The 27,871-nt window shown below is 42.9% G+C and overlaps 2 protein-coding genes across 2 annotated transcripts in view; both read left to right on the plus strand.

Moving 5' to 3' along the window:
- The first annotated feature begins 3,835 nt into the window (after positions 1 to 3,835).
- CNNM2 (cyclin and CBS domain divalent metal cation transport mediator 2) overlaps positions 3,836 to 27,871 on the plus strand; it is a 409,496-nt gene continuing 385,460 nt past the window's right edge. Inside the window, exon 1 of the mRNA XM_033941737.1 lies at positions 3,836 to 5,549. Within this exon, the coding sequence (XP_033797628.1) occupies positions 4,073 to 5,549 (1,477 nt within the window). The 5' untranslated portion in view covers positions 3,836 to 4,072. The remainder of the gene's footprint in view (positions 5,550 to 27,871) is intronic.
- COPS9 (COP9 signalosome subunit 9) lies at positions 5,870 to 26,675 on the plus strand. The gene is given in 4 exon segments (XM_033941261.1): positions 5,870 to 5,888; positions 7,234 to 7,344; positions 26,410 to 26,436; positions 26,439 to 26,675. Coding segments are annotated over 4 exon segments (312 nt in total). The 3' UTR covers positions 26,594 to 26,675.

A 27,871-nucleotide genomic window follows, 5' to 3' on the forward strand; every position in this document is an offset into this window, starting at 1 on the left:
TGGAATTCCATACCTTTGACACTTAAAATTAATAACCTCCATTGACAAGTTCAAGGAAAATCTGAAGATATGCCTTTTTTACGATGTATATTCTCAGGTTTAACAGGTAATGTTAATGGTATCTTAGAAAACAGAAGAATGTCCCTGATGTTATCCCCCTTCTTTATTATAGTTTTTTGTATTTCTGTTCCTTGAACTTTAATTTTATGTACTATGTCGGCTTCTATTTTTATATTGTATTGTTACTATAATTTGTTTTAGATTGTAAGATGCCCTGAAGGCTCCCCCTAGAATGGGATAGAAAATTTTAAATAAACTTGGAAACGTCTATAATATACAAAATGCTGTTACTACTACTATTTATCATTTCTATAGCATTGCTAGACATATGCAGCGCATAATGTAAAATAAAATCCCTGCTTAGTAGAGCTTACAATCTAATTAAAACAAACAGGACAATGAAAGATTAGGTTCTTACCTGGATAATCTTGTTTCTATTAATATACACAGGAGTTTGTACATTAGGTGAATAATCCATGTTTGCGAACCACTTGCAGAAGGGTGTCAATCACATCTTTCAGCTCCTCCTCCTTTACCAGTGGAGTATAGCTCCCTCTGCAGTTTATACCAAAGCAATCAAGCTCCACTGTAACAGGAGAAAAGAGAAGGAGGGGCACAGGGAACTTCCCCGCCAATAACATACATTTCTGTTCTGTATCAATGAACCAACCTGCTATGTGCAACTAGCACTAACACATAAGGAACTGCAAAGCTCAGTAACTCAGTACTTTATTAGTGAGGTAATCATACATGTTCATTCAATTGACAGGAGAAGAACTCCAGAGTTATCTGAGGCAGAAAGCAGGCAAATTGCAGAATGCACTGGACGAGCTATACGGACTCTGGTGTATATTAACAGAAACAAAATTATCCAGATAAGAATCTAATTTCTCATTTTGTTACATATATACAGGAATCCATACATTAGGTGATGTACTAAAGAAGTGTCAAATGTCTAGGAAGGAACAGGTGAGCCTGTCCGCAAGAATGAGGACCCAAAAGTGGTGTCTTCTCAAGCCGCCAAGTCCACTCTGTAGAACTTTGTAAAGGAATGGAGAGTAGACCAAGTAGCTGCTCTACAGATCTCTTTGGGAGGAACTGCCTGGGACTCTGCCCATGAAGATGCCACACTTCTGGTCGAATGACCTTTGATAGATATAGGCAGATATCTATCAAATAGGCAGATATTTGCCATAGCCAATGTTTGCCAACAAAATTGCCATGCAAATCCATCTGACGATAGAAGTCTTGGAAGCTGGAAGCCAGTTAGTCTGGATTGACTAGTCCACACAAAAAGATGGTTGGAAAGACAAGACTTATTTGTCCTTTCCAGGTAGTGGAGTAGAACTCTTCACACATCCAGCCTCTGTAATCTCATTTTGCTTGTTTGAACTAGTAGGATAAAAAGTGGGTAAACAAACCTCTTGGTTGGCATGAAAAGCTGACACAACCTTTGGAAGGAAAGGTACTGTGCACAGAGAAATCCCAGCCTCTGAGATCCTTAGGAAGGGCTCTCTGCAAGAAAGAGCCTGCAACTCTGATATCCATCTCACAGAGACTACCGCCACCAGGAATGAATACCATCTTCACCATGCGGTCCAGAAGAGACGCCTTGTGGAAAGGCTCATATGGAGACTTGGACAGGCCCTTCAGAACTGTATTAAGATTACAAAAAGTAAAAGTCCGGCAAACGAGAGGTCGCAACCAGAGCACTCCCTTCAAGAACCAGGTCACATCAGGGCGAGATTGGAAACGCACAAATTCCACATACTAAGGCCGGTGAGGCTAGTCTGGGGCTACCAAGATCACAAGTCTCGTCTCTGGTGAGATGCAATTCTGCAGATGACCTGGCCCACCAGGGGAAATATATATAGATGTCTCTCTTCCAGCCAGGGTTGAACCAATGCATCCAACCCTGCACTTCTCGGTTCACCTCTTCAGCTGTAAAATGTTTCACCTTTGTATTCTTGGCTGATGCCATCAGGTCCATCTCTGGCCTTCCCCAGTGTTGCACAAAGAGACTGAATGCTCTTTGGGACAGGGACTACTCCCCTGGGTCTAGAGTCTGCTGGCAGAGAAAGTAGGCCCGTACATTTTCCACTCCTGCTAAGTGGGCTGCTGAGAGTGCCTGAAGATGGGTTTCTGCCCACTGGAACAATGTCTGAACCTCCAGATGTAAGGGAGCACTTCTGGTGTCACTAATTCTACAACTCTTCCCAAAATTCCACACAGGGCTCAGCTCCTTCTTCCAATAACCAGAAGCCTCCCCATTGGCTGGATCCTACCACAGTCTCTGCACTGGAGGGGTGAAGCACTGGAGAGCTACAGAGGGCTAAATTGTGAAAAATATCAAGATTCATTAGCCATCATTCTGACTGAGCCTGGTAATTTACAAATCTGTAGAATTCTTTAAAAAAATAAATAAATAAATAAATCAGACAGTTGCGAATCTAAGGCTCCAGAGTCCTCAGTACATCTGACAAGGATCCCCTAAACTTTTGGGTTTGAGGTACATGCCTGTTTACCTATGCCTTAATATGATTCTGCCTGTAGGGCCACTGGACCTAAATATTTATCATCAGTATGACCCCAATTGGGCTTTGAGCTCACAGGTGGGAAGGGGTAAAACACGGACCTGACGGACCTCGCGGATCTAAACCCGTACGGCCTTAAAAATCTGAGGTCCGTGTCAGTGGCGCTTGTAATTGCTGTTGCTGACAGACCTTGATGAGATTTTAGTGCTGACAGATCCATCTCAGCAAAGGGAGGGAAAAGTGTTAGGATCCGTCAGCGCTAAAATCTCTTCCAGGTCTGTCAGAGCCAGAGACTAGTGCTGTTCCCCTCACAGGTTGATCTTTAATTAATGGTCCCTGCAGCCAATCAATTTAAGCATTAGGAAAGCAATTCCATAAACTGGTGCCTAGAGGTATATGCCACTTATGCGTCATAGGTGCCATTGACAGGACCTATGTGAACTAGGCATTATTCTATAAGGTAGTACACAAGTGCCATGGTGCCTGTTATATACACGGGGAAAACATTGGTGGGCCATGGGTGTAGTTTACATGCCAATTCATGCTAATATTCTATAATGGAATTTTGGCCAAGGTGCTGTTATAGATTTGGGGCTAAACGCATGGCATTAGTTCACTTAAACTAAGACTCCATACTATTCAGGGATGTGTTGGGATGTTTTAAAATCCTCTGTATATCAAATTTTGAAAATGCAGAAGACGGTCCCTGCTCAAAAGAACTTACAATCTAGTCAAGACAGACAAACTGGAAAAGAAGGGACAGTGCTCAGGTGGGGGAATGATAAGTCAGATATTGGTGCTTAGAAGGTATCTCATATCAAATTAAATATTAACAAACTACAAAGACTCATTTCGAAATGCCCAAATTATTTATACCACAAAACTGTAGTTTAAGAAATAAAAAGCAAATAAAAGAACTCAAGAAACAGAAGAAAATAATGCGATATCTGTCATTTCTCAATCCTAAACGCAGCCGCTTTCCCGCCACACGGTACAGCGCAAACCCCTGGAAGATCGCCGGAAGCGGCGTTTTCATTGGTCTCAGATCGCAACTCCCGCCTCTAACGTGCCCCCCCACAGCCCCATTGGCTGTGAGAGCACAGAATCCACGCCTCCCCATGTTTGGCGCTGCAAGTCAAAGGATGGCCCCTAGTCGCGTACCCGCTGCTCCTTCGACTTCTCCGTTTGGATCGCTTGAGGGGGTGGGGTGAAGGGGAGGCAACAACGTATCACTGTGCCACGCCCCCAGCCTCAGGTTACGGCTCTCGATTGGTTGGCCGCGATATCAGTCAGCAGGTGCTACCGGGATGGTAGTTCAAGTGGGGTCGTCGTAGTCGCTTACTGTCAGATCTCGAGGCAGTACGAGCCGGGAGCTTTGGCCGAGCGCGTTATGCACGAGCCTGACAACGAGCGGAGATGAAGACGGGCTATGATTGGATGTGATATATTTTGGGGGGGTTAGCTTAGCCTGATTAAAGATGGCGGTCATCTTAACCACATTGCCCACTTTGAAGATGGGGGCGTGCAATCACGGCCGCGTTTGGGCTTTAATTTTCTTGACGTTCAGCGGCTGTCTGCTAAGTTTGTCCCTGGGGGAGGAGAGCGAGGAGACTGTCATCATCGGGCTGAGGCTGGAAGACACAGATGACGTCTCGTACATGGACGGGGGAGCGCTGAGGGTGAGCGAGCGCACCCGGGTGAAGCTGAGGGTCTACGGGCAAAACATAAACAACGAGACGTGGTCCAAGATCGCCTTCACGGAGCACGAGAGGACCAAAGTCATTGGGACTAGCAACAAAGGCGCTGCGCCGGAGGACAGCCCCGGCTTCCATCCCTGTGGGATTCGGACTTCTGACATTATCATCTTACCTTCCATCGTGCTGAACAGAAAGACGTCGGGCATCGTGGAGATAGAGATCAAACCCCTGCGGAAAACCGAGAAGAGCAAGTCGTACTACTTGTGCACCTCCATCTCCACCCCGGGCGTGGCCGCCGGGGCGGGCGGACCGCAGCCGTGGACCGAGACCACCTGGATCTACCACGACGGCGAGGACACGAAAGTCATCGTGGTGGAGGAGAAGAAGTTCCTGCTGCCCTTCTGGCTGCAGGTGATCTTCATCGCCCTCCTGCTCTGCCTGTCGGGCATGTTCAGCGGCCTGAACTTGGGGCTCATGGCCCTGGACCCCATGGAGCTCCGGATCGTGCAGAACTGCGGCACCGAGAAGGAGAAGAACTACGCCAAGCGGATCGAGCCGGTGCGCCGGCAGGGCAACTACCTGCTCTGCTCCTTGCTGCTGGGCAACGTGCTCGTGAACACCACCCTGACCATCCTGCTGGACGACATCGCCGGCTCGGGGCTGGTGGCCGTGGTGGTGTCCACCATCGGCATCGTCATCTTCGGCGAGATCGTGCCGCAGGCCATCTGCTCGCGGCACGGCCTGGCCGTGGGCGCCAACACCATCTTCCTGACCAAGTTCTTCATGATGATGACCTTCCCCGCCTCCTACCCGGTGAGCAAGCTCCTGGACTGCGTGCTGGGCCAGGAGATCGGCACGGTCTACAACCGCGAGAAGCTGCTCGAGATGCTGCGCGTGACGGACCCCTACAACGACCTGGTGAAAGAGGAGCTGAACATCATCCAGGGCGCCCTGGAGCTGCGCACCAAGACGGTGGAGGACGTGATGACCCCGCTGCGCGACTGCTTCATGATCGCCGGCGACGCCACGCTCGACTTCAACACCATGTCGGAGATCATGGAGAGCGGCTACACGCGCATCCCCGTGTCGGAGGGCGAGCGCGCCAACATCGTCGACCTGCTCTTCGTCAAGGACCTGGCCTTCGTCGACCCGGACGACTGCACGCCGCTCAAGACCATCACCAAGTTCTACAACCACCCGCTGCACTTCGTGTTCAACGACACCAAGCTGGACGCCATGCTGGAGGAGTTCAAAAAAGGTAGGGAGCGTTGCGATTCGTTGCGGGGCTCGCGCCGGCTTTTGTCATTGGGAGAGGGCGGCGGCGCGCTTCGAGCGGAGGGGGAGGGGCCTGGGACGCTGACAGGCGTCGTGGGAGGGTGAACATCTGCCTGACAGCTAACGTTAAAAAAAAAAAGAAGCGGTTTTTCTTCCCCTTGTGCGGTTTTGGTTTTTTGGGTTCAAGATTTTGATTGGTTTTTCAGAAGAAACAATAACAAGAAAAGATGTACAGAACAGTATTAGGTAGGACAAGTTACCTAAGCCTATCCAACTATAGGGATGCCAATAGAAGCCGGTTACATGGCTAGATACCAGTCAGGTATATAAATTGCATCAATGTACAGATGTATATAATAAACAGTATGCAAAAAAAAGTATGTAGGCAAACAATTCTACAGAAGTAGGAGACATATCCCCTGAGATGTGATGCTAGTCCCCCTTGTGCGCTTTCAAACCTGAAAGATTCCTTGGGTTTCACGTATCCAGCTTTGCAAAGCTATTTTAATTTTTGCGTTCGATTCTGCGTTAAACTGCGGATCTGGTCTTTTAGGGTTCCTTTTACTAAGCTGCGTTAGGGCATTAACATGCAGAATGGCGCGCGCTAGACACGCCAGCGTTGAGCTGGCGTTAGTTCTAGCCGTGTAGCGCGGGTTTAGCGCGTGCTAATCTTCGTGCGCTAAAAACTCTAGTGCACCTTAGTAAAAGGAGCCACTAGTGGACTGCGGGAGTTCCGAGGAGTGGATGCCTACGGCAGCTTTTCGTGTTTGGTGGGTGATTTCTGTGGGGGGGGGGGAAGGGATCAGTTGACATAGCGATCAGTCTCTCCTGCTGGGAAGTGCATGCGGGTGTCATTTGAGCTGCTGTAGTTCCAAGTGCTGGTGTCTAGTTCAGCAAAAAACAGGTATCCTCTCTTCCTACTGTCAGCCTTAGGAATGGCTCTTTGTTATGTGCTTATGAATTGCCACCTGGTTCTCCACCTTGTCTTATATGTGATGTGGTGGTGATTTCTTTATTGCTTTAACTAGCCAGCAAACAAATGAAAGGTCTACAAGAGTAACATGAAAGACATTCCCCACCACCACCTTTAAAATGTTCCTGTGATAGTGTTCAAAGTACAGGCTTAGCTTCTTTATTGCCTGCCCTCCAGAAATGCTGCTGTATTTTCGAAGCATACTTGTTGCACAAGAACTACCTGCACTTTATTATTGCTCCAGGGGCTTATCTTTAAGCAAGGCACACTTGGCCAAAGAGCCTTATCATGATTACATTTAACTGTGATAAGTCACTTTGGGATGTGGGAAACTTGCCAGTGTACATGCAGCAGTCAGAAGGTTATCCTATTGTATTTTAGCAGGGCATACATGGCAAAACATTATCCTGTGTGTGGGTGTGGGGGTTTAAGTAACTTATCCTAGTCTTGTTGCACATTTGTTTCTTTTAAAAAAAAAATTTATCCTTCTAGTGAAACTGCAGAATAGCTAGTCCCTGATCAATTGCAGGAGCTGTGATGTGCAGGATTAACACCTAACTCTCTTCACCCCCTTTTAATATAAGTTAAAAGTTGACACAGCATATACAGTTTATTTGCAAGACTGTCAACTAATAAAAAGGCCGTAGTGTAGTTCCTGTCTCGGTTTAATTTTCATTTGCCTTGTTCTGTTCAGTAAAGTCGGAGGCAATAGAACATCTTTTGCTTGGGAGGGCCAAGCAAACCAAGCTACAGCATGTTCCTGGCCTTCCGATTGCTGATGCTGTAGTAATGGATCAAAGAATTGGTAGGGTTATAACCCATCCCATTCTGTTGCCTATAAATAAAGCATCTTGTTCTGGACTGGGCATGTGCAGGCTACCCTAGAAACCAAATACTGTTTGGCTTTAAGAACCCAGGTGTCTACTGCTTGCATGTAATGTAATGCATCTCTGCATCTTTAACAGCTATTCAGATAACTAAGCATGGCAAGCAAAAGACCAAGTAATGAGGAATTATAATGACAACGACTCTCCTCCAACTTTACCTTTTATTAGAAACAAATATTCTGAAACATATTGGTATTGAACAGTGTAATGCAAATTTACATGTATGTTACAAGATCATGTTTACATGTATGTTCTCTCTTTTTTTTTTTTGCTGTCCAGTGTGCACGTTTTCAGCCTTGACCCAATGTGTGCGGTATAGCCTGTGTTCAGAATAAAAAATTTTTAAAATCCAGCAAAATTTTGGGCTCCTTTTATCAAGCCATGCTAGCTGTTTAACGCGCGTAATAGCGTGCGCTAAACCGCCGGCCGCGCTAGCCGCTACTGCCTCCTCTAGAGCAGGTGGTAGTTTTTGGCCAGTTCAGGGGTTAAAGCTTGATGAAAAGTCGCGCACGTTAACCCCACTAGCGCGGCTTGATAAAAGGAGCCCTTATGCGTGCAGTTGCTAGGTGTGAGTGTGCTCGCACATGCACAGCTTAGAGGTAACATTGTAAATGAGAATAATTTTGTGTGTATATATTACTCTGAGGGTGTTTTATTTTATAATTGTTTTTTTAAATTGTAGCAAAGAAAATGAGAGGGACAATTTAATTTTTACCTACCAGATATTTTAGTATTAGAAAAAAAACAATGAAACATAAACTTGGAATAAGCATAAATTTTAGTACCGTTTTACATGAAGGCCCAGTGTGGATTAATTGGGGCTCTGCTTGATTTGAGAGCTAGCAGTGTCTGACAGGGGAAAGGACCGTACAGTAAAACATACTTCAGGACCATCTGTGGGTTTGTGTTCATTTGCATGGATTCAGATTGTTTAGTCTGGTCATGGTATACATAACCACTGGGGAGAGAACCTTTCGTTATATTTGTCAGTATTTTTACTCTTTTGTGCTGTAGTACAGGACTATTCTTTTTCATTCAAATTATTCTCCACTGTAACATTGCAATGCAAGCAGTGTCTCACTTCCGGCTAACCACATATTAGCTTTCCCAAGTATTCACCATTATAGGACCCCCAGGGACCCCTGAAGAAGACTATTTGTTGAAACATGGACCGTATTGGGTCCTGCATCCTTAGTGGATTAGGTCCTTTAAGGCTCTTATGTGGATGATTTAATTTTATGTGGATGATTTTAGTGTACCTTTGGAACTTTGACATTTTCAAATAAGGTCCATAAAGGAACATTGTCATTCCAGAGTTTCTTTTGGTTTCCACTGTAACACAAGACATGTCTCCTGCTAAATTAATAAGGCCTAGTGACTAGTTGGATGATGGGTTCACTTCTGAGAGTGACCAAGCCTTACACTTGCATGGTAAAAGGACTGTGCTCGAAAAATGTTTGTGATATCTAGCAGAGTGTATCATATTATTTATTTAATTTATTTATATACCACTTATGGCCTAAGTGGTTTTTTTATATTCAGGTACTTGAGCATTTTCCCTATCTGTCCCAGTAGGTTCATACTATCTAATGTACCTGGGACAATGGGGGATTAAGTGACTTGCCCAGGGTCACGAGGAGCAGCATTGGTTTGAACCCCCTTGCTAATTTTTCCATTTGTGTGTGAGCACTTATTTTTAGGTGGTAAGGGCTGCCCCCAGAGCTAAAAAATAAATTCTGTTTTTTAGCGTGGCCGATCCCAAAATTAACACAGGATGCCTGTGGTAGTGCTTTTTATCCTGCAGTAAACATGCGTTAGTGCTTATTGCGGTTTAGTAAATGGACCCAAATGTTTATTTAAACATTAATGCAATTAAAGAAACCTAATTGGAAATCAATAAACTCCTCCCCCTTATTTTACTACGCCATGGTAGAGGTTTTTACCATGGCCTGGAGCGCTAAATGCTCCAACACTCGTAGAATTCCTATGAGCGTTGGAGCATTTAGTGCCCTGGGCCACAGTAGAAACCTCTACCATAGCTTAGTAACCCCCCTTTTTACAAAATCGTAGCATGGTTTTTAGTACTGTTCATGGTGGTAACTGCTCCAACGCTCATAATAATTCTATGAGCATTGGAGCGGTTACCGCTGCAGCCACCACTAAACACCGCGCTACACTTTTGTAAAAGAGGGCCTAAATTAAGATAAAATACATGATTAACATCAAACATCTAAAACATTAACATAAACAATTACAATCAAACATCTAAAACATTAACATAAACTAAGCTATCCTTTGGTATTCATTGTTACATTTCCTGTTCAGGAGTGGGTTGAATTGGTACCTTTTGGGGGAGCAAAGTGTCGCTAAGAAATAGGGCCAATGCAGACCTGGCAATGTTTGTTTCTTTTTCAATGTTCCCCTTTTCTGTCAGTGCAAGAGCCAATTGCTGCTCACCTACTGATAGGAAGTGGGTCATTTTGGCAGTGAGTTGTGGATTACCACTATTTTTTAAATGTAGCAATGATTTCCTTACTAGTTGCTTCCTGCGTATTTTTTTTTGTAACTTCATGGTAGATGCCGCACGCTGAGCCATCAGAATGTGGCTGCACCACATGTCATTTGCATCTGGCCCCCTTTATTGTAGAATTGCTTTGGGAGCTCTGTCTTCTTTTCCTTCTTGTTATAGTGCTTTTCTATTTGTGTTGTCTTTGAGTCCGTTCTGTTTGGAAGCTCTGCTTTAAATACTTGTGTACTTAGATTTTGATCTTTTAAAAATTAATTTTTTAAAAAAAATTATTTATTTATAGAATTTTATAATATTACCAAGCATATACATCTTGTACAGTAAAGTGAGATCAAACAACATACTGAACTAAATTTCCAAAATTAAGATATACCACAATCATAATTCAGTTTGAAAATAAAAATAGATAAATAAAGTAATAATGATCTAGTTGATCACACACTAGTCCTCCATATATTGGATCCAAGATTTAAAGAGTAGGACAAATATAAATCAAATTAATTAAAAGAAAATCCATGTCTTACTACAGTGCGGGGAGCTAACCTTCCATGGGCGCTGTTATTCCTTTCTCAAGACGTTTAGCTGAAAGAAAACTAATCAGTTGAGACGGCTCTGTAAAAATATACTTCAATGATAAATATCTAACCACACATTTACATGGATATCTCAGAAAGAAAATACCCCCTATTTGAGTCACTCCAGGTTTTAGAAGTAGAAATTCTTTCCTTCTCTTTTGAGTCTTTCTAGAGACATCGGGGAAAATCTGAATATGATGTCCCAGGAAGTCTTTGGACCTATTTTTAAAGAAAAGTTTTAATATCCAATCCTTGTCTGGAGCCAAAGCGACAGACAACAAGAGAGTGGCTGAAACAGCCAGTTCTCTATCCGATTGTTCCAGTATTGCGGAAATGTCCAATGATCTCTCCCGGGATTTCTCAATTTTTCCTTCTTCTTTGAATTGCGGCTTGGCAGGAAGATAATACACTCTTGTAAGAGGAGGTAAGGAGCTTTCAGGAATTTCCAATATTTCCATAAAATACCTTTTCACCATTTCTCTAGGAGAAGTTGACAAGATCTTTGGAAAATTTATAAATCTCAAATTGTTAATTCGACCATTATTCTCCTGAGCTTCCTCCTGAGTATTATATTATCTTTAACCAGCAAATCTTGATTTTGTTTTAAAGATATTAGCTCCTTACTTGTATTTTGTGACTCTGTTTTTAATTGAGAAATATCCTGCTTTAACACATTTATTTCTTCTTTTTGTTCTTTTAATTCCTTGTCCAAACTTTTTATTTGAGGATTTAAAGAATTCCCCAAATTCACTACCAAGTCCCATAATGCTTCAAGTGTAACTTTAGGGGGTTTTGTAGATGAAAAAAGTTGTAATGGTGTAGTATCTAAATGTTCTGAAGTTAGCTTTACCTCAGTAGCGTCTTGTATTCCCCCAGCCTCTGTTGTCCCGGTCGCAAGTCCTTGCAGAGAGAGCATGTCACTCTGCGTTGTTATGTTCGGCGAGCCCTCCATGCTAGCCTCTGGGAACGAAGAAGCAGCTACCTCCTCGGGTGCATTCTGGTCCTGTGGAGAGCTAGCTGCTTGCGGCGTCGGTTGAAGGGGTGGCGTCCTGACGTCGGGGCTGAGAGTGACATCGAGCCCAGGGGATATCACCACCGCGCTACTCTCCGGCGGCGTCCCTAGCGAGCTGGCACCCGACTCTTCTTGCTCCCGTTGTAGGCGTCGGAGAAAATCATCAATAGTGACCGCTGGGATTAAGGGTCGCCGGGAGGCTCCTCCGACATTCCTTCCCCGTCTTTTCGGCATAGTTACAGGAAACTTTCGACGGCGTCCTCACTGCAGCAGATATGCAGCGGCCATCTTGGATACAAAAATTAATTAAAAAAAAAAAAAAAAATTAATTAAAAAAAAAAAAAAAACAAACCTACACTGTTTTCTGTTAACTAAAGAAGAAAATTCATCTCCTGCAATTTTGTAATAAAATATGCATTAGATCTGCTGTTTCACATAATATTGATTTTGTAAGCTACTTCGTAGTGGTATTCTAGATGTGGTAAATAAGATGCTCATGTGTGAAAACCAGAATGTCATGCAAACATCAGATAAACAGAGGTAGCTTGATTGCAAAGAAAGCAATGAATATTCTCCAGTTTCTGACATAAATTCATAGAAACATGAAGATAGATAAAGTCCAAATGGCCCATCTAGTTTGCCCATCTACAGTAACCAAAAAATTTGATCACGTTACCCTACTTTTTGAAAAAGGCACACTGGCTACCTATATCCCACTGAATTACATTTAAAATACTTTTTCTAACCTTGAAGGTACTTTCTTTCTATTCGCCTGCTTTCATTGATAGACTCCTAATGCTATATGCTACATTCAGACCACTTCGATCGACCTCACAGTTCCTTGCAGTTCCTTGCATTCCGCAATTATTTTATGATACTATTCGAAAAACAATTTTTACAGTGGTAGCCCCAACGTTGTGGAATGCACTGCCACTTACTGTTAGGCGAGAATCCAATTTTTCCAAATTCAAATCAATGCTCAAAACTTTTCTCTTTAAAGAAGCGTACAAGACCTAGACCTTGAGCTTGATTAACAAAAGGGCATGCTGCAAAGTTTCTTTCCTTCCCCACCACCTTTTTATTTCATAGCAATGTAACCCTACCCTCTTCCCTTTTGTATCTGGCGTAGGTGTTTGAGATTTGTCTAACTATGTATTTGTGTTTGTAACTCCTTCAATTTTACTGTTTTTAAATTTTAGCATTGTAATGTAAAACCACTTTGGAAATAAAAAGCCATCAATAAACTTCAAAAAGTCATAATAAACTTGAAACTAGAATGCTATTAGTTACACACACACACACAACTGCAACATTTAGCCGTTAGCTGCAGTCATTTACACTAGCCACTTCAATGGCATAAGTGGCTGCATCTAAATATTGACATGTAAATACCAACTTATGCTAGCATTTTATAACTAGTGTGGCATACATAGTGTGGCATACAGTCATGTGAAAAAATTAGGACACCCCATGACATATCGACGTCAAATCTTTTTTTAAATTTATCTCTGGAAAAGAAAGTGATGTAATTGCAGGTAAACAACCCACCCTCTCACCCCGAAGTGGGAGAGATGCCCAGACCCTCCCACCGTCCAATCCCTGAACACTACTACCCACCCCACACAACCACCACCTTCACCCCCATAGCGGAACAGATGCCCACTCACACCGGCCGATGATACCCCCCACCTCTTCCTACCTTATTCATGAAGTCCGGCTGGAAGGACACCTACCTGCTTTGGCTGGCAGACCCACTTCTTACAAAATGACAGGCCTGGAATGAGCTGGGGACGGGGTCTAAGGCTCTGATTAGGCCAGTTACTGGGCAGACTTGTACGGTCTGCGTCTATGTATGGCCGTTTGGAGGAGGATGGGCAGGGGAGGGCTTCAATGGCTGGGAGGGTGTAGATGGGCTTGAGTAAGTCTTAACAGAGAATTCGGCAGTTGGAACCCAAGCACAGTACCGGGTAAAGCTTTGGATTCTCGCCCAGAAATAGCAAAAAGAAAAAAAAAAAAAATTTAAATTGAATCAGGTTGGGCAGACTGGATGGACCATTCGGGTCTTTATCTGCCGTCATCTACTATGTTACTATGTTACTATTAGCCCAGGTGCTTAAGAATATAGCATGGTGAAAGCCTATAAAATGGGGAGAAAAGAAATGTGGCCACATTAATGTGATGTAGAATTGCATTGGGGGTTGGGGGGATAATTGTTGTACTGGAAGAAACCAAGGGGAAGGTTCTCAAAACTAAAACTAAAATAACCGGTTTCAGCCAGTTAAGTGTTCATGTATTTTAGCGGCAGATTATCAAAACAGCTTACCGTGGTCTTTTCTGATCTTCCTAGCAGTCTCCGACTTTGCCATGCAAATGTATTACAACGAGGTCATAATATTTAAACGAGCACTCCGAGCGATTTTCTATTGCCTGGTGATTCCCTAACCTTGTAGTCCTACATTTGATAGTAAAATTTTCTGGCAGGTCGTAGCCTTACTTTCTGGTCGGTGCTTGAGCGCTGATTGGCTCAGGCATTGACATGAAAGTAAGGTTTGACAGCTCAGTCCTGCCAGAAAATGTTGCCACCACCAGGATGCCCACTCCCTCCCAACACTTCTCTCCGCCCAGTAGTGGGAGGGATGCCTGACACATCCCTCGCCCCCCACCCCCGGCAGCTGGAGGGATGCTCGCTCCTGACACCTTCCCCCACCCCCCAGGAGAGGGATGGATGCCTGCCCCTCCTGATGCATTCCTGCCCCCACAAGCAGTGGGAGGGTTGCCCACTCTCCCTCCCCGCCTCCCCCTTATCTTGTCAGAGAGGGGCCTAAGGCTCTGATTGACTCGGGTTGCTATGGCGGGCATGAGTAGGCACCCCTCCTGCTGATCTTTTTGTGGGTTTATACTGCGCACATGCAAATTTAGTAACCCTTTGCCAATCTCATTTACATGCGTGGTTTTTAAAGAATGGCTCGGCTTTTTAAAAGCGTTACAGTAGCGGCCATGACAGCAGCCCATCGGATTTTACTGCCAACATTTGAGAATTTTCCCCTTTGTCCCAAGTTCTTGACCTAGTATCTAGAATAGCAAATAAGTGTTGTTACATATAAAACTGAAAATTAGTACTGCTAGTGCCAAGTAGCTCCAATTGTCAGCGATTATTGGTTTAGTTCTAATTAGCACCTAATTTGCTAATTAATATGCACATAACTGGGACTGTGTTATAACCTATGCATATTATTGTGAATGGCATGCAAAATTATAAAATGAAAGGGTAGCTGTCATCGACATCCACTCCTCTGCTCCGTTCTGTCCTATCATGTGTGTGAATCACCCTTACTTGTGTTATGCAGCTAGCACAAACACATGGTAGGCATCAGCTTAGGTCCCTGCTAAAATCTACCATGCGCTATAACTCGCATTAGGTGCTTAATGAAGCTTAGTATGTGAAAGAGCACCAGTGTCTTTTCAAATGATGACTGGCTTTTTTGGGATTTTGTTTGTTTTTGCTTCTTTAATTTTGCCTACTCAAGAATTGCAAAAACTAGGTGAGGAATCTGAGCTGCCCCTCTTTTCCTTACTAAAAAGAGCCTTGGCTCAAATTGCTGCTCCTGCTGTTAGGTCAGTGGTTCTCAAAATGAGATACGTAGACTGCAACTTCAGTTACATCAGTCCAACACTGTAGTCCAGTATTGGTGGGTTTGGTGGTGGTGGTGGTGGTGGGGGGGTTGGAAATCTGATTTTACATTTCTTTGAGGAGCGAGGGCCTCAAACCATTATAAAGAAGAAAAAGGCTTAACTGTTCTGAAAACAGACCACAGATGAGAATGTTTGACTTGCTCCTACTTCTTTAAAAAGAGCAGGTGGTCCGTTTACATAGTGTTGAGCAGCTATTGATCTGCAGATAAGAGGCTTAGAATGTGAAGGAGTTAAAATCTTCCATTAAGCCAATGCTTCCCACTTTTATTTGTGCCCATGACCCCATGATTAGAGTAACGGCAGATAAAGACCCAAATGGTACATCCAGTCTGCCCAACCTGATTCATTTTAAATTTTTTAAATTTTTTCTTCTTAGCTATTTCTGGGCAAGAATGCAAAGCTCTACCCAGTAATGTGCTTGGGTTCCAACTGCCAAAATCTCTGTTAAAACCTACTCCATCCCATCTAAACCCTCCTAGCCTTTGAAGCCCTCTCCAGCCCATCCTTCCCCAAACGGCCATATACAGACACAGACCGTGCAAGTATGCCCAGTACTGGCCTTAGTTCAATATTTAATATTATTTTCTGATTTTAGATCCTCTGTATTCATCCCACGCTTCTTTGAACTCAGTCACTGTTTTCCTCTCCACCACCTCTCTTGGGAGCGCATTCCAGGCATCCACCACCCTCTCCGTAAAGTAGAATTTCCTAACATTGCTCTTGAATCTACCATCCCTCAACCTCAAATTATGTCCTCTGGTTTTACCATTTTCCTTTCTATGGAAAAGATTTTGTTTTACGTTAATACCCTTCAAGTATTTGAACGTCTGAATCATATCTCCCCTGTCCCTCCTTTCCTCTAGGGTATACATATTCACGGCTTCCAGTCTTTCCTCATACGTCTTCTGGCGCAAGCCTCCTATCATTTTCATCACCCTCCTCTGGACCGCTTCAAGTCTTCTTACGTCCTTCACCAGATACGGTCTCCAAAACTGAACACAATACTCCAAGTGGGGCTTTACCAATTGTGTGGCTCCCTCGGAGGTGCAGAATAATGACACATCTTTGGAGAACCCACCTAGATTGTGATCCCAAAAGCAGGTTTTGTGACCCCCTCCTCCCATTTGGGAACTTGACTAAGACTTTGGGAAGCTCTGCTTTAAGCCGAGAGGTGGCTAGACTTACCTTTCCAAGTCTTTTCTTGAATCCTGGATTTTGTTGTAAACGGAACACTGAACAGATATCTTTTTGTACATTGGCAATTTTTCATTGCTTGCTTCCAGCTTTATGCTGGACCCGCCACTGGGTTTCTACAACATTTTGTACTTTTCTTGTACAACAGGCATCCAAAATGCCTGAAAAATCAGGTAGGTTGCATGAGAGACCACTCAGTAGCTGCTTTAACCAACACCTGTCGCATGTGGCTTTGTATGGCTGTGATTTTTTTTTTTTCACTCTCTCCAGCTCTAGTGGTTACTCAATCATGTTTGCAACCATGGTAACTTTGAGTTCAAGTTTGATCTTGTTTTGTTAATTTGTTTTCCACTACATTGTACTAAAGATCACATAAATGTAATAAGTGAAATGTTTTATGTAATGTAATTGCTTTTGTTAACAACATGTTCTTGAGTGAGAGCAGGCTATTTGCATGTCATTCACTACTTTGCTGTTTCCACATTTTCAGCTCATTATTATGGGGAATTTTTAAAGCCACAGTGTATTTTTTTTTCCCCCGTAAAGATATAACATGGCACAAAAACTGGCCTCTAATTCAGTATATTACTGTAATCATAGACTGCAGGCAATGCTGTGCAGTGTCATGTGGAGGTACGGTAATTGTGTTTGATTCTTAGGTCAGGTCTTCTGTTCCTTAGACTAGCTGGGATTGGAGATGGCTGTGGAGGCAGCTCTCGTGGTTCCTGGAGATGGGAAGGAAGTCTTGGTCTTTATACAATAGCAACATCTGGTGGCTTTAGTTAGAGCTTTCCAGACTTTGGCTGGAGCTCTGGTGAATGGAGCCAAGGTCTGACGCTGCTAAATCTTGACAAAAGAAATGGGAGGAGGATATGAAATAAAGAATAGTGTTTTTTTAAGATAAATAATCAAAAATATGTTTTCATTCAACAAATAGTTAAGCCCTGGAACTCGCTATCAGAGGATGTGGAAGAAAAACCTTCAATAACGGACATTTCAGGGGTGATATAACAGAGGTCTGTAAAATACTGAGTTGAATGGAAAGGGCAGATGTGAATTGCTTGTTCACTCTTTCCAAAAATACCAGGACTAGGGAACATGCGATGAAGCTACTAAGTAGTAGATTTAAAAATAACCGGAGAAAATATTTCTTCACACAATGTGTAATTTAAACTCTGGAATTTGTTGCCGGAGAGCGTGGTGAAATCAGTTAGCTTAGTGGGGTTTAAAAAAGGCTTGGATAATTTCCTAAAAGAGAAATCCATAGGCCATTATTGTGATGGCTTGGGGAAATCCACTTCTTATTCCTAGGATAAGCAACATAGAATCTGTTTTGCTACTTGGGATCTATCTTGGGACCTTGGTTGGCCACTGTTGGAAACAGGGTACTGGGCTTGATGAACTTTCAGTCTGTCCCAGTATGGCAATTCTTATGTTCTTATATCTAGGTTTAAGAAAGGGTTGGACAAAATCTTGGAGAAAAGACCATAAATTGTTAAAGTAGATATGGGAAAGCAGCTACTTATCTTTGGAACTGGTAACATGAAATCTTGCTATATTTTTAGGACTCTTGCCAAGTTTTTGTGACCTGGATTGGCTACTGTTGGAAGCACGATACTGGGCTACTACTATTTATCATTTGTATAGCACTGAAAGGCTTATGCAATGCTGTACATTCAACATGTAATATAGAGCTTACAATCTAATTAGGACACACAGACAAAACAAATGCGACAGAGAGGGGTTGGGGAATTTCTTGCAGCTAGATGGGCTTTGCTTGACCCAGTATGGCAATTCTTATGTTATTAAAGGAAATCTTCTCTCCACCCCCTACCCCCAAGGAAAATTCATAAGAAGATTCAAAGGTTTATGGCACTGTAGCACAAATAGAAACCTGTTCTGACTTAGTTGGTGGAATAGGAGGATATAACCAGACAAGATGTCAAAATCTTGCACCTTGGTATGCAGTGGAATAGCACCACGCCTGTAATGGAGTATTTCTTTTCCAGTCTGTTGTGTAACACTGCTGGAATAAGAACTCTTCCCTGCATTGGCAGGATGAGTAAGCCCACTTAGAAACATAGAAACATGACAGCAGATAAATGCTAAATGGCCCATCCGCAGTAACCATTATCTCTTTCTCTCTCTGAGAGATCCCATATGCCTATCCCAGGCCCTCTTGAATTCAGACACAGTCTCGGTTTCCACCGCCTCTTCCGGGAGACTGTTCCACACATCTACTACCCTTTCTGTTAAAAAAAAAAAAAAAAAAAGTATTTCCTCAGATTACTCCGGAGCCTATCACCTTAACTTCATCCTATGCCCTCTCATTGCAGAGTTTCCTTTCAAATGAAAGAGACTCGACTCATGCATATTTATATTATGTAGGTATTTAAACATCTCTGTCATATCTCCCCTCTTCTGACTTTCCTCCAAAGTATACAGATTGAGATCTTTAAGTCGGTCCCCATACGCCTTATCATGAAGACTACACACCGTTTTAGTAGCCTTCCTCTAGACCAGGGATCTCAAAGTCCCTCCTTGAGGGCAGCAATCCAGTCGGGTTTTCAGGATTTCCCCAATGAATATGCATTGAAAGCAGTGCATGCACATAGATCTCATGCATATTCATTGGGGAAATCCTGAAAACCCGACTGGATTGGGGCCCTCAAGGAGGGACTTTCAGATCCCTGCTCTAGACCGACTCCATCCTTTTTATATCTTTTTGAAGATGCGGCCTCCAGAATTGTACACAATATTCTAAATGAGGTCTCGTCAGAGTCTTATGTAGAGGCATCAATACCTCCTTTTTCCTACTGGACATACCTCTCTCTATGCAACCTAGCATCCTTCTAACTTTTGCATTCACCTTTTCAACCTGTTTGGCCACCTTAAGATCATCATATACAATCACAGTCAAGTCCTGCTCTTCCGTCGTGTACATGAGTTCTTCACCCCCTAAACTGTACCGTTCCCTTGGGTATTTGCAGCCCAAATGCATGACCTTGCATTTCTTAGCATTAAATTTTAGCTGCCAAATTTCAGACCATTCTTCAAGCTTCGCCAGGTCTTTCTTCATGTTATTCAGATTTTGGTATTATCCATAAAGAACTTAAAAATAAGTTTTAAGTGCCTCTGCTGCGGTCCCGCCCCTTCTCTGACATCAGAGAAAGGGCGGGACTGCGGCAGAGGAAGCAGCGCAGAGCTCAGAGAAGGGGCGGGACCGCCGGCAGAGGAAGCAGCAGGGCTCACTGGCATCGTGAACCCACGGTAGGCTGCTTCTCCACCGCAAACGGTGCGGGGAGGGCTGGGGGATGAATCGGACGTCGGGGGTGGGGGGTGCGAGCGGTCCTTCAGGGTGGGGATGCGAGCGGTCCTTCAGGGTGGGGGGGCAGAGGTCCTTCGGGGTGGGGCATCAGGCTTTCAGGGGGGGGGACAGGCAGACCTTTAAGGGGGGACAAGACTTCAAGGGGGGACAGGCAGACCTTTAAGGGGGGACAGGACTTCAAGGGAGGACAGGCAGAACTTTAAGGGGGGACAGGACTTCAAGGGGGGCAGAAGGAGGTTTTAATTCAATGAGCAGCATGCGCGGTATACGCATTTGCGCGCTATATATTAATTTATTTACATAAATTTATTTTTCCCGTGCGCTATATCCATGTGCGCGTTACACGCGTGAAAATATGGTACTCGTGTGAGAACATAAGAATAGTCTTACTGGGTCAGACCAATGGTCCATCTAGCTCAGGAGTGGGCAACTCCAGTCCTCGAGGGCCAGAATCCAGTTGAGTTTTCAGGATTTCTCCAATGAATATGCATTGAAAGCAGTGCATGCAAATAGATCTCATGCATATTCATTGGGGCAATCCTGAAAACCCGACTAGATTCTGGTCCTCGAGGACCAGAGTTGCCCACCCTTGATCTAGCCCATATCCTGTCTTTACAGAGGCCAATCCAAGTGGCATGTACCTGGTAGAAACCCAATTAGTAGCAGCATTCCATGCCACTGATCCAGGGCAAGCAGTGGCTTTCCCTGTGTTTTTCTCAACAGCAGACTTTTCCTCCAGGAACTTGTCCAAACCTATTTTAAAACCAGCTGCATTAACTTCTCTTACAACATACTCTGGCAACGCATTCCAGAGCTTAACTATTCTCTGAGTGAAAAAAATATTTCCTCCTATTGGTTTTAAAAGTATTTCCCTGTAACTTCATCGAGTGTCTCCTAGTCTTTATATTTTGTGATGGAGTGAAAAATTGATCCACTTGTACCCGTTCTACACCGCTCAGGATTTTGTAGACTTCAATCATATCTCCCCTCAGCCATCTCTTTTCCAAGTTGAAGAGCCCTAATCTCTTTAGTCTTTCCTCATATGAGAGGAGTTCCATCCCCTTTATCATCTTGGTCATTCTCCTTTAAACTTTTTCTAGTGCCGCTATATCTTTTAAGATAAGGAGACCAGAACTGAATGCAATTCTCAAGGTGAGGTTGCACCTTTGAGCGATACAGAGGCATTATAACATTCTTAGTCTTGTTTACCATCCCTTTTCTAATAATTCCTAGCATCTTTTTGGCTTTTTTGATTGCCACCACACATTGAGTAAAAGGTTTCAGCGTATTGTTCATGACCTTGGGCACCGACCCTCAAGGTGGACCCTAGCATATGGTAACAGTTATTTAGATTCTTCCCAATGTGCATCACTTTGCTTTTGTCCACATTAAATTTCCTCTTCCATTTGGATGCCCAGTCTTCCAATTTCCTAAGTTCTTTCTGCAGTTTTTCACAGTACACATGCGTTTTAACAACTTTGAACAGTTTTGTGTCAACTACAAATTTAACCACCTCACTCGTGGTTCTAATTTCCAGATCATTTATAAATATGTTAAATAGCACCGGTCCCAGTACAGATCCCTTTGGCACACCACTATTTACCCTCCTCCATTGAGAAAAATGGCCCTTTAACCCTCTAAGAAATTGTTGCCCAAAACCATCTTGTTCAATTTTTTACCTAGGTCATACTTACATTGTAGCCTAAATTCCTTCTATGCAAGGAAATTCTGAGAGTCGGCTCTCCTTTATTCCCACCTTCCCTTGTGTTTAGCATATTCCTTTCAATCACCCACCCCCTAAGATCTGTGCAGAAGATACTGTACTTATCATTTAATTTCACAAGGTTTCTATGCTGTCTCTGATCGGTCCCTTCCATAGCTGAAATAGTGAAGTTACACTTCACATGGCTTGGCTCATCAAGTATGAGAATTGGAGGTAAGCACAGTGTTTATCCTCTGGGGAGGGGGATTAGGAATTGCCTTAAAGGGAGAGAGAGATGCTGAACAACTGGAAAGAGGAAGGGGAGACGGCCTCAAATTTTAACCTTTAACTTATTCCTGGGTCCATGCATTATTATGCTTTTTTTGGTTCAAAATCGCCTATTGGCCTGTACATGAGAAGTCAAATACCATGCAAAATTAGAAACAGGCAAATGTGAGGAGAGATGAATGTAGGAGGTAAGAACATAAGAATTGCCGCTACTGGGTTAGACCAGTAGTCCATTGTGCCCTGCAGTCCACTCCCGCGGTGGCCCTTAGGTCAAAGACCATTGCCCTAACATTAAGAGCTACTGTTCAGCTACAAGTTGCTTTAGAGAGAGAAGCTAATATCATTGGTTTAAGAAAGTATGAAACTCCTGAAGGAAACAAACACACAAAAAAAACCATTGCATAGAAAGATATGGCAGTATTCTACAAGTGTGTCTGGTGAATCACAGAAATGATCCATAGAGTTTCAATAGTTAAAATGTTTCCTGGGCCAGCTCTACATTTTCTGCCATCCTAAGCAAACGATTTTTGGCTGCCTTCCTTTATGAATGAATGTCTGTCTTTCTGCTTTGCAGTTTTCTTTTTAAATACGCAGAACTTTTAACGCACATAAAATTGATCTTGTGCACACTAATATTTTTAAGATGCAGCAGTGATCTGAATGCACAGTGAATGCATATTCATGGTCTTTAGCCCGCCAAAACTATGCCAGTTGCTTGATTTTGTTGATGTCTAGAGCTGGGCCTAATGTTTCTTGGAAAGCAGTAATAAATAGTACTGAAGAGATAAGCACCGTTCATTTTTGTTCTTGACGTATTTCTACATTGTTGTGAAAACAGGTCACAAAACCCATACTTGTAAAATTGCACATTGTTGAGCTGTTGTGCATGAGTTTGCATTAGAGAAGCTACAGCAGCTTCAGCAGCTTATTAATGTGTAATTGAAAGGTTTTTTTGTTTAAATTATTTATTAGAATTATTGGATAACGTGGGCGAGTGGGGTACAATAAAAACATACAATGATAAAATACAAATAAAACAAAAAAAATAATCGTATAAAATCGTCAAATAACTATTAGTACAACATGGATTCTGCATGTAGTGGGCTATGCACAAAAATGTGCTATAAAACCATTCTGTCATTTTTGCCCATGTTTTTACTCCTTTTTTATTGCAAAAAGTCATCTTTTTTAAGTGATAGATTATCAAAGCTCAGTATATCAGTTGTTGGATCTTGGTCAAGTCATATCTGTGTGCTCAATTTACACAGAGTATCAGATTCTGCATCATTTTGGTTGTAACTTGTCCTTCCGCCTCCCATTTGTAAAACACCTTTCTTTGCTTCAGGGCATTTTGATCTACAGCTAGATTTGATGGGAACATTACCAATCACTTGTGTTTTTTGTTTTGCATCTGGGTCACGGGAGCCATTTCAAATTTATTAGGGGTGCTAAACCAAATAAAAATTACATCTCTTTAGACAGTCCAGGAGTTTGTTCCATATTGGGGGGGGGGGGGAGGATACTCAATCACCCACAGAGCTGGCTCATATGATCTGGGTACCTTATTATTTAAATTTTTTAAATCTATTTATTTTATATTTAATTTACATTTATTTTACATTTAATTTACATTTCAAGCATTTTGCCCATCCTGTTGCTTGCTTATTTATTTTAGGTGTTTATATACTGCCTATCAAAGTTATATAAGCGGTTTTCAATCAAGTACTCAAGCATTTTTCCCTATCTGGCCCAGTGGGCTCACAATCTATCTAACATACCTGAGGCAATAGAGGATAGTGACTTGCCCAGGGTCACAAGAGCAGCTCTTGATTTGAACCCACAACCTGAGGGTGCTAAGGCTTTAGCTCTAACCACTAGGCGCACTTTTTCCTCTTTAATGAGTTCTGTGAACCTGCAGGAATTTAAACCAGGTTCACCTGGAGCTTTTTCTCCCTCACTTTTCATTAAAGCTTACAAGTGATCTATTGCTGATTGAAGAAAGAAGCATTCTCTGTTTTTACTCTAGGAAAGGTGAAAGGTAATAATGGTGTGCCCCCTTCATATTGGATGCTTTCAAACAATCCTTGGTTAGTCCTTTCAAAGCTCATGTTATAAGTTTGTAAGTCTTGAGGCTTAAGGGTGTTAGAGCTGGTGTGTACATAAGAACATAAGAACATAAGCAGTGCCTCCGCTGGGTCAGACCTCAGGTCCATCCTGCCCAGCAGTCCGCTCCCGCGGCGGCCCGAACAGGTCACGGCCTGCCTGAGACACCAGAAGGGGCCCCCTTGCCACCTTGGTTTCCCATTGAGTTTTATCTTCCCATCGAAGTCCTAACCCTCTGGTCTTGCACATGCACGACCTGGTCGGATTTCTATACTTATTACTTGGTTTGCTTTCTATACCTGTGTTACATCCCAGCACCTCTCTCAGTATCCCACGATCCCCCTATCCCTCAGGAATCCGTCCAATCCTTGTTTGAATCCCTGTACCGTACTCTGCCTGATCACTTCCTCCGGTAGCGCATTCCAAGTGTCCACGACCCTTTGGGTGAAGAAAAACTTCCTTGCATTTGTTCTGAACCTATCTCCCTTCAGTTTCTCCGAATGCCCCCTCGTGCCTGTTGACCCCTTCAGCCTGAAGAATCTGTCCCTATCCACCCTCTCTATGCCCCTCATGATCTTGAAGGTCTCTATCATATCTCCCCTGAGCCTCCTTTTTTCCAGAGAGAAGAGCCCCAGCCTATCCAACCTCTCGGCATATGGGCAGTGTTCCAGCCCTCTTACCAGTTTCGTTGCTCTCCTTTGGACTCTCTCAAGCACCGCCATGTCCTTCTTGAGGTACGGCGACCAATATTGAACGCAGTATTCCAGATGTGGACGCACCATAGCTCTATACAATGGCATGATGACTTCCCGCGTCCTGGTTGTTATGCCCCTCTTTATGATGCCCAGCATTCTGTTGGCTTTTTTCGAGGCTGCTGCGCACTGTGCAGATGGCTTCAGTGATGCATCTACCAGCACACCCAAGTCTCTCTCAAGACTGCTGTCTCCCAATAATGCCCCCCCCAATTTGTATTTGAACAGCGGGTTCTTTTTACCTATATGCATGACCTTGCATTTTTCCACGTTAAAGCGCATTTGCCATTTGTTTGCCCAGTCTTCCAGCTTGTCCAGGTCCCTTTGCAGGTCCTCACACTCCTCCCTAGACCTAACTCTGCCGCACAGTTTGGTATCGTCTGCAAATTTTATAACCTCGCACTTTGCCTCTTTTTCCAGGTCATTGATAAATATGTTGAAGAGTAACGGCCCCAGCACCGATCCCTGTGGCACACCGCTCGTGACTCCCCGCCAGTCAGAGTATTGTCCCTTTACTCCGACCCTCTGCAGTCTACCCGACAACCAGTGCTCGATCCATCTGTGCACATCCCCTCCCACCCCGTGGTTCCACAGTTTCCTGAGCAGCCTTTCATGTGGCACCTTGTCGAAAGCCTTTTGAAAATCAAGGTAAATGATGTCTATAGGTTCCCCATTGTCCACCCGACTGCTTATTCCCTCAAAGAAGTGCAGAAGGTTCGTTAAGCATGACCTTCCCTTACAGAATCCATGTAGGACTCCATTTGTCAAGCAGTAATCAAAATGATCATGGCGTAAGAATTCAGATAGTGATAAACTCATTAGAAGGCTAATATACTACGAACTATAAGCTGCACTAAATAAAAATGCTTTTATTGCTGCTTTAAATGCTGGAAAGGACAGAAGTCTTGTCACAGAATGTGGTAGGTCATTCCACAACCTAGGGCAGAGGAAGAAAAAAAAATCTGAGTTTCTCATAGACGTATAATAAGCTTTTACAAGAAGAGGAAAGACTAAGCGGTGTGCATCTATTGATCGAAGGGATCTTATAGATGTGTAGGCTAATATTACATTCGGCAGGTACGGGGGTAACAAAATTCTGCGGTTTACAAAAGATTAATTAAAGAACAAAATGGAGGAATCAGGAAGAGCTAGTTGATTATAAATTTCGAGAAAAGATAAGGTTTTATTTGGGGGGGTTTTAGTTGACTTCTGAAATGTAAATAAGAATGTGATGTAAGAAGAAAGTGACAGAAGACCTAGGGCTCCTTTTATCAAGCCGCGCTAGCAGTTTAACGCGCATAATACCGTACGCTAAACCGCCGGCCACGCTAGCCGCTAACGCCTCCCTTGAGCAGGTGTTAATTTTTAGGCCAGCGTGGGGGTTAACGTGATAAAACGTCATGCTCGTTAACCCCGCTAGCGCAGCTTGATAAAAGGAGCCCCTTGTTGTGAGAGGCTGCTTGAAAGGTGAGTGTACGATAATGGTATTTCTTACTTTTAAACCTGCATGAAGTGCTTTGAGCCAAGCAAAGGAACTTGAACTTAATTTGGTAGGAGACCGGAAGCGAGTGCAATTATGAAGTGGTGTGCAATGATCAAAACAATCTGCTCCACGTAAGAGTCTTGCAGCTGTATTATGTAAGGTTTGTAAGCGTTTTAATTCAGCCTGAGAAATACCTGCATAGATTATGTTGCAGTAATCATGATGTGAAATAACAAATGCGTGAATGAGTATATTTTTAATGCAAGTGAAAACAGGTTAAAATTGGTGATCGCTGGAGCTCGGTGGTGTTCTTATTTTGCCCTAAGCTGCAGGCGCTTTGAAGCCGGCGGTAGATGAATGTTCCTGGAGGGTGCGGGACCTTATGTGGACCTGGATGAGGCTGGAGGAAGTACTGGTCTTCTGATGGATTTGGCAGCCAATGAAAAAGCAGTTCATTGTGATTTCTTTAATGATTTTGAAGATCTTTATGATGACGATGATATCCAGTGAAAATCCACTTAACTGTGCAGTGCCAGACCTGCAATCCAACTGTAGTTTAGTGTTTTGACTGGTTGGCTGTATTTAGCAAAGAGGAAGACAGTTTTACATGTCATGGATAAGAAACTGCTTGGATATGTCTGAAATAGATAGGTGGCAAAGTTTAAAAAAATTTGTACCTATCTAGGAGGTAGTATAGTTAAAATATTTATTTTAAATTGATAAATCTGTAAGTGTTGGCATGCATGAGAGTGTGCATATGAGAATTCCGGGAGACAGTGTGCATGTGAGCATTCTGAACATTTTTTTTTTTTTTTTTTTAAGAGTCAGAATTAGAAACAAGAGTTGAGGAAGTCAGGACCTGTATTCATTGAGTAAGGTTAAAATGTTTGGTGCAGAATAACTTTAGATCAGTGGTCTCAAACTCAAATCCTTTACAGGGCCACATTTTGGATTTGGAGGTACTTGAAGGACCTCAGAAAAAAACCCAGTTAATGTCTTATTAAAGAAATGACAATTTTGCATGAGTTAAAACTCTTTATAGTTTATAAATCTTTCCTTTTGGCTAAGTCTTCATAATAATATGGTAATTTATACCTAAAGAGACAAATGATCAAGAAACTTTTATTTTACTTTTGTGGTTGTGGCTTCAAAATAGTACCTGGTGGGCTGCATGTGGTCCCCGGGCCGCAAGTTTGAGACCACTGCTTTAGAGGGTTTGAAAAAAGTAAATAAGGAATTTTAGAAAAATTCTTTATATTGGAAAGCTTTTCTGAATTAGGTTCAGCAGAAGTTTGATCAGGTCTGACAGGATTTATTTATTATTTGTGTTTAAAAAGTGAGATGAGTTCTCAGTGAAAAATGTAAATTTAAATTGGAAGTCTTTGCTGTTTAATGGTCATATAAATTGGTTGTAGAGAGGGAAATTTCAGATAAACTGAATTTTCTTGGCTGTTTGCTGAAAATTCATTTGTAGTTAAAAAGAGTGTAGTAAGTTGTTTAATCTGCTGTAGAATTTTGATTTGTGCTACGCTGCTGAGAGAGAGAGAGGCTTTTGGCTAGACATTATTACTTAGGAACAGGTCCTGAAGTGAAGTAAAACAAAAATTAGATATTTTGAACATTGATTTTATTTTGCACAAGTTGGTAACACAATCAGTACCCGAATAAGAAGGACACTCTTTAGATACCATACAGAGAGAGGCAAAATTATTTTTATTTGGTTAATCATTATAGCCAGAACACCTACATATTTGCCAGAAGGAGGACCCTTGTCTGATCCTGGTTCCT

This window comes from Geotrypetes seraphini, chromosome 4 (assembly GCF_902459505.1).
Source record: "Geotrypetes seraphini chromosome 4, aGeoSer1.1, whole genome shotgun sequence".
Taxonomy (NCBI): Eukaryota; Metazoa; Chordata; class Amphibia; order Gymnophiona; family Dermophiidae; genus Geotrypetes; species Geotrypetes seraphini.